At 50.2% G+C, this 12,788-nt stretch overlaps 1 protein-coding gene across 1 annotated transcript; it reads left to right on the top strand.

Moving 5' to 3' along the window:
• Nucleotides 1-449: 449 nt before the first annotated feature.
• Nucleotides 450-8,661, top strand: LOC308588321 (WAP four-disulfide core domain protein 2-like). The gene is made up of 4 exons (XM_081196798.1): nucleotides 450-620; nucleotides 933-1,082; nucleotides 7,380-7,532; nucleotides 8,480-8,661. The coding sequence occupies exons 1-3, from the start codon at nucleotides 512-514 to the stop codon at nucleotides 7,529-7,531; spliced, it is 411 nt and encodes a 136-aa protein (XP_081052924.1). The 5' UTR covers nucleotides 450-511; the 3' UTR covers nucleotide 7,532; nucleotides 8,480-8,661.
• Nucleotides 8,662-12,788: the final 4,127 nt, after the last annotated feature.

Genomic DNA, 12,788 nt, shown 5'->3' with positions numbered 1-12,788 from the left:
TTCGATGGCAAGCTCCACCTGCCCTGGCAGATCTCCTGAGAGCCCCTTGCAGGCTCAGATGGGGAAATGAGATTTTGGTGGAGGGCTTTTGCTCGATGGCCCAATGCCCTTGGCCTTCAGGATGCTGGTCCAACTTGCACTTCTCCTCTGGGAAGAACAGGGGCTTGTTTGAGCATCTTCAGCACCTGCATGCTGCAAGGAGACCAGGAGTTGGTGGAGAGACAGAGGGGTCCCTAGCCAGCTGAGCAAAGACTCTCAGAATCTTCTCTTATGGCTCCCTCAGCCTGCCGCTTCCTGGTTCACACCAGGGCCAGCTGCGTTACTTGATCTGATCTGATTGTGCAATGGAAAGAGGAGGGAGCTGGGCTCCACTTGTTCTCTGTCCATCGCCCAGGAGCCTCTCTTCCCCCTCCCCACCTCCCTCCCCCTCCTCCAGCCACACCTGAGAGAGCTTAAAGCTTGGCCTGCAGCAGCCAGAGACCACAACATCTTCTCTGCGAGGAACAGCACCATGACGCCCAGGAATAGCAGCTGCCTCCAACTCTTTGTCCTCTTCTCCCTGGTGGGGCTTCTCACAGCCTCGATTCTGCGGATAGAGCTGCTCAAACAGAACATTACAGGTGGGTGTGAGATGAGAAGAAGAGAAAAGCCCTTGTCTCCAGCCTGGCCCAGCTGCATGAAGAGGCCCGGCCCGTCTGACTCTCCTTGGGCAAGGAAACTCTCTTACCTGCAGTGGGTGCCTGGGAGGGAGCCCTGGGCAGTTGCTCTCCACCCTCCCAGAAAAGGCTTTTGCTGCAATGCCCGCCATGGGCATTGATGCCAGCTTGCCACCCCAAGGGCAGGAGAACTCCCTGCGGCCACATCAAGTGCCCCCAAGAAGAGGCCAGGTGGCACCCCTCAAGGCAACACTGTCTTCTCTTTGCATTTTCTAGTTGCCGCAGTCAAAGGGGGCACATGCCCAGATACAGAGATGGAGAGTGCCAGCAGTAACTGCACGGAAGAGTGCCAGTCTGATGCCAGCTGCGAGGGCGTCGAGAAGTGCTGCCGGACGGGCTGCGGGGCCTCTTGCCATCTCCCAAATGGTAATGCTGGCCCTCCTGCGCCCCCACTGCAATCCTCCTGCCCCCCAGGAGCCAGTCTCAGCTAGGCAGCACAAGGTTGAACTGTGGAACTCACTGCCACAGTGGACCCTGATGGTCACCCACTTGGAAGGCTTTAAAAAGAGGGTTAGATAGCTCAGCAGAGGAGAGGGCTATCCGTGGCTACTAACCAGGATGCTTCCGCTCTCTCTCCACAGAGGGGAGAGGGCTCTGGTGCCCAGATCCTGCGTGCAAATTTCCCATGGGCCACTGTGAGAACTGGAGGCTGGACTCCATGAGCCAATGGCCTGATCCAGGAGGGGCCTCTTATAATCTTAGGCCTCAGCTTCAGCACCATGATGCCAGATGCTATGAGTGGAGGGGGGCTGCCTGTTATGGAAGCCCCTGCCCCATCTTTCCAGCAGTCAGTGGCACCATGCCCAGGCCCCTCTGAATGGATGCAGAATGGTCAGGTCATAAGTTGGGCAAACAAGGTATGCAGGTGAGGCCTGGGGTCTCCTGATGTGTGGAGCAGACTTGCAAAGAGCAGTGTTTGGGGTTTTGGCATAAAGGAGGGAGGTGGCATTTAAACAGGGGTTGGATGATTTAGCTGAGGTTCCTGCACTGCAGGGGGTTGGACTAGAGGACCTTCAGGGGTCCCGACTTTATGGTTCTGTGATTCTAAGCTTCTTGGTAGGAGGGTGAGAGAGCTGTGCAGGATCCAGCCTGAAGCCTCTCTGTGACAACCAGGATCCTGCACAAGCAGGAGACAAGCATCTTCTTTGTGGAATGATAGAATTGCAGAGCTGGGAGGACTGGAAGGGACCCCAGGGGTCATCGGTGTGGTAATTGTACACAGTTATGCGGAAATTGCCTGGGGTCATTTGGCCCTATTTAATAGTTCTCCTTTTCTCTCCTAGAAAAGGCTACCAAGACACTTTGTTTGAAAATAACACTTTACTTTTACTTGGTATTCTGAAACATATTTACATGAATTCATATATGAGACTGGCAAATATTTATAGACACACAGCAGCATCAGAATAACACCTGCTGCTCTCACAATTAAAAGGCACTCTCTGCCTTTGACCACTGACCCAACAGTGGTGTTAACATCATAGGATTCTGTGCTACAGCATTAACCCTTGCATAACAGTTTGGATGCACCATTCCCGCCATCTAGCCCAGCGCCCTGCAGGGCAGAAATGTCCTGCCACTCCAGTCTGCAAAGAGTAACCACGTTCCTTAAGTGACTGGAGCCCCATGCGCTAGTGGGGCAGGATGGGGTACAAAGGTGCCTGCTCACCCTCTGCCCTCCTCCGGTTAGGGAGGCCTTCATGGGAATTCCTGGTGGCTTTTTGGAAGTAAGGAAAAGGTAAAGGGACCCCTGACCATTAGGTCCAGTCATGGCCGACTCTGGGGTTGCGGCGCTCATCTCGCTTTATTGGCCGAGGGAGCCGGCGTACAGCTTCCGGGTCATGTGGCCAGCATGACTAAGCCACTTCTGGCGAACCAGAGCAGCGCATGGAAACGCCGTTTACCTTCCCGCCGGAGAGGTACCTATTTATCTACTTGCACTTTGACGTGCTTTCGAACTGCTAGGTTGGCAGGAGCAGGGACTGAGAAATGAGAGCTCACCCTGTCACAGGGATTTGAACCGCTGACCTTCTGATCGGCAAGTCCTAGGCTCTGGGACGGCCCATTTTGCTGCCTGAGGCAAAATGTTCAGGTTCCAAGCGCACCCCACCCCTTCTGAAGCCTGGCTTGCTGGGGTCGTATGATTGAGGCAGAGGCTTCTGGAGGCAGCCTCCACCACAGGAGAAGTGGCTGTGGATTTTTCTTGGTTCTCTGGTGGGGGGCAGGATGGGGTGGGCAGGAGGCACAAGCGGTGGCATTGGAGAAGTGAGAAACGGCAAGAAGGGCTCGTGCAGGGATCCCCTGGGTAGCCCCAAAACACTTCCAGGCTCCCCTTGGAAAGTTGCCCAAGTCTTCAGCTGAGCTTCTCCACAAAGCAGTGGGGATTCCTCTGTTTGGGCACTTTCAGTTCTGCGTTTTCATGATGCTGTTAAATGCCAGGCTAAGGCTGCCGACCCCGTGGGCTGGGCTGGCCTTCGGAGGTGAGATGGTGCCCCATCTAGGCTGATAGAGATGCGGAGAACTTTGCTTCTTAAGAGAATCTCCTTTTCGTCTCTGCAGGGCCGACGTTCCCCATTCAGAGAAGGTACTCCTGCCTCGTCGCCCAGGCATTTCTCTTTCGCAACCAGCTGCAGTTCCAGGAAATACTTAATATAGTGCTTAATATAGTGCTTCTTTCCCTGTTGAAATCCTTTAATGAGCGTCTCATACAGGCAAGAACTTAGTGTTGACTCAGGGCGTGTACAAACCGTACGATCAGGTGCACCCACTGATGGGTGCAGGTGCCGTTTTGGGGTCCTGTGCCTGCAACATCATCCCCATGTTGTCCTTAGAATCATAGAATTGTAATTTGGAAGGGACCCCAAGGGTCTGCACTATTTAACTCATTTTGTCCCAAGAAGGCCCTTCTCAAGAGCTCATGGCCTGCATGGAGCTTTCTGAGGTCACCTTCGACTGCAGCAGACTGACGAACTTTGCAGGGCTGTGCTTTCCGCTTCCCGTGTTTAACATGTCTATGAATGAAATGCTTTAGCTATGATCACGGGATTTGAGGGGGGGAGTCCCTTCCAACTGTATAAAATAGGCAGGATAGCAGGGCAGCAACCTTGCCATCTCTGTAGACTGATATCTATCTATCATCTTTATCTCTATCTATCATCTATCTATCTATCCATCCATCCATCCATCCATCCACCCATCCATCCATCCAGTGCTTCCCGCCCCCCCAAAAAATGTTTAGGAGTTGTAATGGATTTAGGGGTTGCTCGTGCGTAAGTTGCCACCACTGCTGGCGAGGTTACCTGGTTAAACCCTTTCTGACTGAACAGCCTCCAGCATCGTGACTGTCTCAGTCGCTGGCAGAATCTGTCAGTGGGCGTTTCTTGAACCTTTTCCAGCATAAAAGTTGTTTGACGCCAAGTCTCCTCCTACTCTCCCTGCGCGGAAGTCTTCTGCGCAGGGAGGGTGTCGGCAGTGGAGTACCCGTACTCTCTCTGCTGGTCTCCGGCGAGGAGTCTTGGAGCCTCCTCTCCGATTCCCCCATCTGCCCCCCTTCTCCACTGGTGTTACACTGATTTCCTTCCCCAGCAGATGGGCTGCCTCTCTCCCTACTGGGACCCTCTCCGGCATCCCTCTGGAGCCTTCCCTCCGCCTCTAGCTCCGATGGCAGTTCCCTGACAGGAGTACTCTCATTTTCTTACTTATATTGAAATACTTCCCCTCAATGAAGCCAAACTTAGATTCACAAAATGTTTAGGTGTATGCGATATTAGGATTCCTGCTCTGTGATTGCAGTCATGTGATTGTTGTCTATCACATGACGGTGTATGTTTTGACTCCAGAGTGGGAAGTGATGGAGACAGGATGTTTGTGTTACTGTGTTCCGTGAAGTAGGACTATTGTCCTTTGTTCTTTTTCTCTTTGCTGTCTGATGCTAGAGAGAGAGGGTGCCATGTTGCAGTGCTCCGTGTGTGTTTATATGTAAATAAAGTAGATTAGCCAAAATGCTGAGTTGCTGAGGTCTGTCACACAAGCTGCGAAGACTCTGTGGATCCCTAAGTGTGCCGATGTCTGTTGGCATCAGTCGCTGTGATGTTCGGGCTGTGATGTTCAGAAAGCTTTTGAAGCTCCTGAACGATCGACCAAGAGGGAAAGAACATGCCAGTTGGGCATGTGTCTCTGCCAGGGTCCTACTCAAGTGCAGCTCAAGCTCCTAACAATGGTTATGGGCCCAGGGATTGGGGCCACACACCCAATGCCAGCAGAGGACGAACCGGGGCTGTTTTTGTCCCGGTTGGAGTCTCCTGGAACTGGCAGCACGAGGCAAGCCTGTTCAGAAAGGCCAGCAGAAGAAGGCTTGATTTATAGCAGTCTGATAAGGACAGTAAAAGGGTGTTCCAGCTTAAACTAAGCTGCAGAATGGACCTCCTGACATGCATACCCTCGCGTCCCCCAGAAAAAGCTATCTATCTGTCTATCATCTATCTATCTATCTATCTATCTATCTATCTATCTATCTATCTATCTATCTCTATCTATCTATCTATCTATCTATCTATCTATCTATCTATCTATCTATCTATCTATCTATCTATCTCTATATCTATCTATCTCTATATCTATCTATCTCTATATCTATGTATCTGTCTGTCTGTCTATCTATCTATCTTTGCATCTACTGTGAGGCAATGTGAGGCAAGTACCAGTATCTCAGGCAGCATGATCCACGTGGCAGGAGATCTAGCCTCCGATGAATGCATCACCGCCGGTGCCTGCTCTTGATCCTGCAGTGATAGCAACAGCTGTGTTGCACTCCTGGTACACTTCTTGGAAGGAAGGCTGTCACCCTCCTCAGGTCCCCCCCCCCCCGGTTCTGCCTCTACAGTGGCCTTTGGGTGAATAGGTGGCACTGACACTCTCCCCCACCTCTAGGGAGGAAAGGGCGGGGGCTGCCTTCTGGCGCCTCCTGGGGTTTGCACCGCCCAGCATCTTTCAGTGGGCCTTCCCCCCCCTCCTTGCAGCAGCCTTTGATTCCCAGATTGAAGGTTGATTTGACCCCCACCAACCCCACACTCTTGTTTCCAACATAGATCTTCACTCAGCCTTTTTTCCCTGGCAGGGGGCACTGTTTGATGGTTCAACTCGTGTGCCCAAAGGTCTTGGGCTGGGCCCCAAGGGTTTGGGTATGTATATGTAAAACCCTTGGAACACCCACCATTAAAATAAAAATAGAAAAAAAGTTAACGGAAACAGTGATTGAGGGGAGGGGAACACAGAACACTGGTTCACACTAGTTTGTAAGGGTGCCCACCTGTGTGCACGGACAACACAGAGAGTAGCTAGGACTAGCAGTAGCTAGGACGTGCAGCCTAGGACCCACGTACCTACAGGACTGCCTCTCCTGTTATGCCCCGCAGAGGGCCTTAAGGTCCACAAATAACAACACTTTGGAGGTCCCGAGCCCCAAGGAGGTTAGATTGGTTTCAGCTAGGGCCAGGGCCTTTTCAGTACTGGCCCCAACTTGGTGGAACGCTCTGTCCCAAGAGACCAGGGCCCTGCGGTACTTGACATTTTCCGCAGGGCCTGCAAGACAGAGCTGTTCCGCCTGGACTTTGGTTTGGGCTCGGTCTGACCCTTATGTTTCCCTCCCCTTATGGTCTTGATTTATCAGCTATTTTAAAATGAGGCTGCATTTTAAATTGCATTTTAACCTGTATTTTAAATTGGGTGTCCCACCCTCTCTTTTTCCCCTATTATGTTTTTACTGTGATTTTATTGGTGTTAGCTGCCCTGAGCCCGGCTTTGGCCTGGGAGGGCAGGGTATAAATATTATTATTATTATTATTATAGCTGCTGCTTTAGACAATGTTATTGTGTGTCCAATTGCATACTTATTTGTACAAATGATCTATGATCTAGTTGAGAATCCTACAATATAGGGCAGCCTTTCTCAACCTGTGGGTCCCCAGATGTTGTTGAACTACAACTCCCATCTACAACTCCCTAGCTAGCAAGGCCAGAGCTCAGGGTTGATGGGAGTTGTAGTCCAACAACATCTGGGGACCCACAGGTTGAGAAACTCTGTTATAGGGGGTTGGACTGGATGACCCTTGGGGGTACCTTTCAACTCTACAACTCTATGAAAAGTACAGTGTGGAAAAGGAACTGGTGTGAGCTTCAAAGGCTTCCTGTGTCCAACCTCAGAGGTAAGTCTTGTCCAGTCCTAGAAAGTGTGCTTGGGGTGGCAGCCGTCCGTCTGCAGCAGAGGCCTCCCCTTTAAGGCAACTGCTGCTGCTTCCACTTCTTACTGGTTCCCCACAATAGGCACCTGGTTTTCCACTGGACTAGAAGGGTCACTGGCATGATCCAGCCGTCAGGCTCTTCTGGTGTTCTTTGTGACTCTGAAGCACCATCTCCTTCTTCCTCCCCTTCCTTCCACCCTTCCTTGGTCTTCTGCTTTGCAGGATCCTTCTGTGATTCCACTCCAAGCCTGCTCTCCCTCGCCTTCACCCGCCTGTCCATGAGCAGTGAAAAGCCTGGGCTGCCCTGGAGGAGAAGACCCACTGCCAGATGGGTGGCAGAGGCTGCCTCTGCGCTTGCCTTCCTTTATTCCCTGTGGCTCCAGACGTCTCTGCCTGCTCACTCTCTGCTCTTCTCCCCTTGCAGATAAGCCAGGCACTTGCCCCAGCCTTTCCATCGGGATCTCCATGCTGGGCGCCTGCCACAATGCGTGTGAAGTGGATTCGAACTGCCCAGGGGACAAGAAATGCTGCCAGAACGGCTGCGGCAAATTGGCCTGTTCCACTCCTGAATTCTGAGGTGACCCCATTGTGGGAATGTTCAGGGATGCAGGAGAGGATATATTGTCTGATTATATCCTTTTCCAACTTGTGTTAACAAGCTCACAATTTAGCAGAGTAACATTCCCCTTTTTAAACTCACGGCGGATGCGTTAGCTCAGGCTCGCTAAAGCCTCTATAACAACTGTTCTGGTATTTTCCCCTTATTCCCTCATAAAAGATAAGACACGACACAGTCTTCTATAAAAGTATAAAAAGGTTTACTCACACATCATTCTGTTCACAGTAGGATGCCAGAAGGCAGACTTAGCTTAGAAAAGTAACATATACCTAGAAACTATCTCATAAGGAGCCAGTCCCCCTGTCCTCTCTTGGCTGGAGGTCAAGAGGGCATCTTTGGCTAAGCAGATGTTGCTTCTTTGAGACATGTAGTCACACAGAGAGAGAAATGGCTGCCCTGCCCTGTGCTTTTCTCATTACCTGCACAGGTGAGGCCACGCCCACCTCTAGCCACATGTAGATGAGTCTGTCCCAGCCCAGAAGGAAACAGGAAGTTTACCTGCTGGCTGGACAAACTTTCCTCCCCATGTGTAAACATGTTCACTCTAGGAATGTTGTACTTGACTGCTCTTGTGTTTCACATCCCACAAATCCCATAACCTGCCATGAGCTCCCCACAGGGTTTACTTAGGCATCACAGTATCGACCCGCTAGCAGGATTTCTGTGGGACGTTTATGATGCTGGGGTGGTGAGTGTCGTGGGCTGGATTCTGCCAGCCTAGCTCTGGAGTGCCTGCAAAACACAGGCCTTGCAACAGCGCCTTTTCCCACCTTTATGTTGTGAACTGCCCTGACATCTTCAGATGGAGGGCAGAGTCTAAATTTAATAAATGGTAATAATTGCAAATGCACCCGCCTGCACCAAGGCTGGACTTACCCTCTCCCTCTCTCATCTTCCCTCTCCAGATGCAGCGTCCCGGACCTTGTGGAGCAGCAGCAGTGGGGGACCCTCCACAGACCCTGACCTGAGGGCAGTGACAACCACCGTCTCCCTGATGCTCTGCTCTCAGCACCTGGTCGCCTCCCCACCTCCGCCATGTTTGCTGGACCCCCTCACCCACTTTTGCAGTAAATCACTTTGCACAGCAGTCCCTGCTTCCTGTGGCTTTGTTGCTGCCGCTTGCTCTGCCCTTTAACCACCCGCCTCCCTTGCTCTGGGGGACACACCAGGAAGTGGGAGATGGAGCACCCCCCCCCCCACCCCAGGAGAGGCCCACCTCCCATTCCTCCCACCTGTCATTCCTCCCTCCTGGCTCACAGTGAAAGCCAAGCCAAGAAAAGAGCCACACAGATCGTGTGCCGAAATGCAGACTGCACAGTAACACATGCCCTGTGTTTCCTGTGTTGTAAACAAAAATCTGCCCCCTTTCCCTTATGGGGTATCCAAGAGCCCATACAGAGTCGTTATGTAGGTTCCCGATTGGTAGGAGAAAATAACAGAGGCCAACCAGAGAATATTGAGAAGCAAAGCAGCTTGTAAACCTGATCTTTGTTGATCTGTTGCAACAGGGTGCTCCCCTCACACACAGGAAAGGAGGAGGAACCCAGAACAATGGCGTGCAAGGCCTTATATAGACATTTTAAATTGCCACCCTGTAGCTCAAGACCACCACCCCAGATACATCATACCTACATCACAGAAGGGGCTGTCTACAAAAGAAATCTGAGTGCGTTGTTTATCTCCTGTCTAGCAGATTACCTGTTAATGCTCACTTGATTGGGTACCCTGGGGAGCCTGGCCAGTCTTTTGTAATGATAAATACTTAGTTCCTGAGTCAGGTCACAGGCTCACCCTATTCAAACACAGACATACCCTTAAGACAGGATTTGTGAAGGGAAAGACAATGGGGAGGCTTTTCCATTTTCCTTTGACCTTGCAGAGTTTGGGACAGTTTGGGAATCAAAAATGGTTCCAGGTCGGTCTTTCTGTGCTGTTCCATGTACGTGCTTGGTTGGTACACTTATGAACATTTAACATATATCTAAGACTTCAAAATTGACAACCATATGTCAGGTTTGACAACCATATGTCAGGAGTGCTCTGATGGTGTTTCCTGCTTGGCAGGGGATTGGACTCGATGGCCCTTGTGGTCTCTTCCAACTCTCTAACACCCCAGAGGACAGGATCACACTTCAAAACGACCTTGACAGATTAGAGAACTGGGCAAAAACAAACAAAATGAATTTTAACAGGGAGAAATGTAAAGTATTGCACTTGGGCAAAAAAAATGAGAGGCACAAATACAAGATGGGTGACACCTGGCTTGAGAGCAGTACATGTGAAAAGGATCTAGGAGTCTTGGTTGACCACAAACTTGACATGAGCCAACAGTGTGACGCGGCAGCTAAAAAAGCCAATGCAATTCTGGGCTGCATCAATAGGAGTATAGCATCTAGATCAAGGGAAGTAATAGTGCCACTGTATTCTGCTCTGGTCAGACCACACCTGGAGTACTGTGTCCAGTTCTGGGCACCACAATTCAAGAAGGACACTGACAAACTGGAACGTGTCCAGAGGAGGGCAACCAAAATGGTCAAAGGCCTGGAAACGATGCCTTATGAGGAACGGCTAAGGGAGCTGGGCATGTTTAGCCTGGAGAAGAGGAGGTTAAGGGGTGATATGATAGCCATGTTCAAATATATAAAAGGATGTCACATAGAGGAGGGAGAAAGGTTGTTTTCTGCTGCTCCAGAGAAGCGGACACGGAGCAATGGATCCAAACTACAAGAAAGAAGATTCCACCTAAACATTAGGAAGAACTTCCTGACAGTAAGAGCTGTTCGACAGTGGAATTTGCTGCCAAGGAGTGTGGTGGAGTCTCCTACTTTGGAGGTCTTTAAGCAGAGGCTTGACAACCATATGTCAGGAGTGCTCTGATGGTGTTTCCTGCTTGGCAGGGGGTTGGACTCGATGGCCCTTGTGGTCTCTTCCAACTCTATGATTCTATGATTCTATGATTCTATTATTCTATTATTCTATGATTCTATAATTCCCATCACACCTGCTAGTTATGGGATTAAGGAAATTATTCAAAGCAAGAGCTGCCGGGTTTAGCAAAGGTGTCGTGCAAAGTGCTTTTCTTTGGTTGCTCTCAAAGAATCATAGCATTGGGAGGGACCCTGAGGATCTCGTCCAATACGCAGCTGCCCCAGATGGGGACAACCTTGGCATCAGCACCACGCTCTAACCAAATAGCTCAGTTTTTGCAAAGCTTAAATTACTTGACAATTACTCACTTTGTTTGACAATGCAAGACTTAACCACAACCTGTGCCTGAATATTTACTTATTTTATTTATTAAACTTGCATACTTCCTTTCATCCGTAGATGTCAGGTTGGTTCACAGCATAAAGATACAAGATAAAAACATGGAAAACATAATAAAAGCAAAAGCAAAACAATAGCACCCCCTCCCACAAACACATTAAAAAATAAATAAATCAGGATAAGCAAACAGACCATGGCTTGTATTTCCAACGTCTGCTGCCTGGCTCTTCTTTCCTCCTGCCTTTATCTCCTGGCAAGAACCTGCTGCTAGATGGCCTGTCAAGCCACAAATCACAAACCATGGCTTCAGACGGTTGCTTGTTGGCAGGAAACAACCCATAGTTAAGCCCCTGGCCAGGTCTAAGCCTCATCTAATAAGTCACAGTTCACTTTATGTGCAAATGAGGCAACATGAAACAGAATTGGAGGGCCAAATTTCAAAGCAGAAAGGAAGACTTTAGGGCTGAGTGTCTCCTCCTGAAAATGCAGACCTGATTTCATTCTCTCGTGGGATGTTTCTCTGGGGCTGCTTCCAGTGTGCGCACAGGGACTCATCTGGAGCATGCAGGTGGTAGAATGAGCAGTTCCTTGCAAGTGTGCTGGGCTTCACTGGGTCACTGGCTGAAACCCAGCAATGAAGCACTAAGGGAGTGGATCCCAGTTAGAGAGAAGACTTTTGCTTGTGGCAACCAGCCATCACACAAACAGGGAAATGCTTGCAGGTAGGAAAATCACAAAGCCGTTTATTGCCGTACCTACATACTTGGATGATGGGACACAGGTGGCGATGTGGGTTAAACCACAGAGCCTAGGACTTGCCGATCAGAAGGTCGGCGGTTTGAATCCCCACAACGGGGTGAGCTCCCGTTGCTCGGTCCCTGCTCCTGCCAACCTAACACTTCGAAAGCACGTCAAAGTGCAAGTAGATAAATAGGTACTGCTCCGACGGGAAGTAAACGGCGTTTCCGTGCGCTGCTCTGATTTGTCAGAAGCGGCTTAGTCCTGCTGGCCACATGACCCGGAAGCTGTACGCTGGCTCCCTTGGCCAGTAAAGCAAGATGAGCGCTGCAACCCCAGAGTCGGCCACGACTGGACGTAATGGTCAGGGGTCCCTTTGTTGTTGTTTAGTCATTTAGTCGTGTCCGACTCTTTGTGACCCCCTGGACCAGAGCACGCCAGGCCCTCCTGTCTTCCACTGCCTCCCGCAGTTTGGTCAAACTCATGCTGGTCGCTTCGAGAACACTGTCCAACCATCTCCTCCTCTGTCATCCCCTTCACCTTGTGCTCTCCATCTTTCCCAACATCAGGGTCTTTTCCAGGGAGTCTTCTCTTCTCATGAGGTGGCCAAAGTCTTGGAGCCTCAGCTTCAGGATCTGTCCTTCCAGTGAGCACTCAGGGCTGATTTCCTTAAGAATGTATAGGTTTGTTCTTCTTGCAGTCCATGGGACTCTCAAGAGTCTCCTCCAGCACCAGAATTCAAAAGCATCAATTCTTCGGCGATCAGCCTTCTTGATGGTCCAGCTCTCACTTCCATACATCACTGCTGGGAAAACCATACCTTTCACTATACGGACCTTTGTTGGCAAGTTGATGTCTCTGCTTTTTAAGATGCTGCCTATAATAATAATAATAATAATTTATTATTTATACCCCGCCCATCTGGCTGGGCTTCCCCAGCCACTCTGGGCGGCTTCCAAAAAAAATATTTAAATACTCTAATACATCAAACATTAAAAGCTTCACTAAACAGGTTTAGGTTTAGGTTTAGGTTTAGGTCTAGGTTTGCCATCGCCTTTCTCCCAAGGAGCAGGCGTCCTTTAATTTCGTGACTGCTGTCACCATCTGCAGTGATCATGGAGCCCAAAAAAGTAAAATCTCTCACTGCCTCCATTTCTTCCCCTTCTATTTGCCAGGAGGTGATGGGCCCAGTGGCCATGATCTTGGTTT

Source organism: Podarcis bocagei (assembly GCF_964188305.1).
Source record: "Podarcis bocagei genome assembly, chromosome: 5".
NCBI lineage: Eukaryota > Metazoa > Chordata > Lepidosauria > Squamata > Lacertidae > Podarcis > Podarcis bocagei.
Note: the sequence above shows the minus strand (reverse complement) of the source record. Positions and strands in the feature narration are given on the sequence as shown.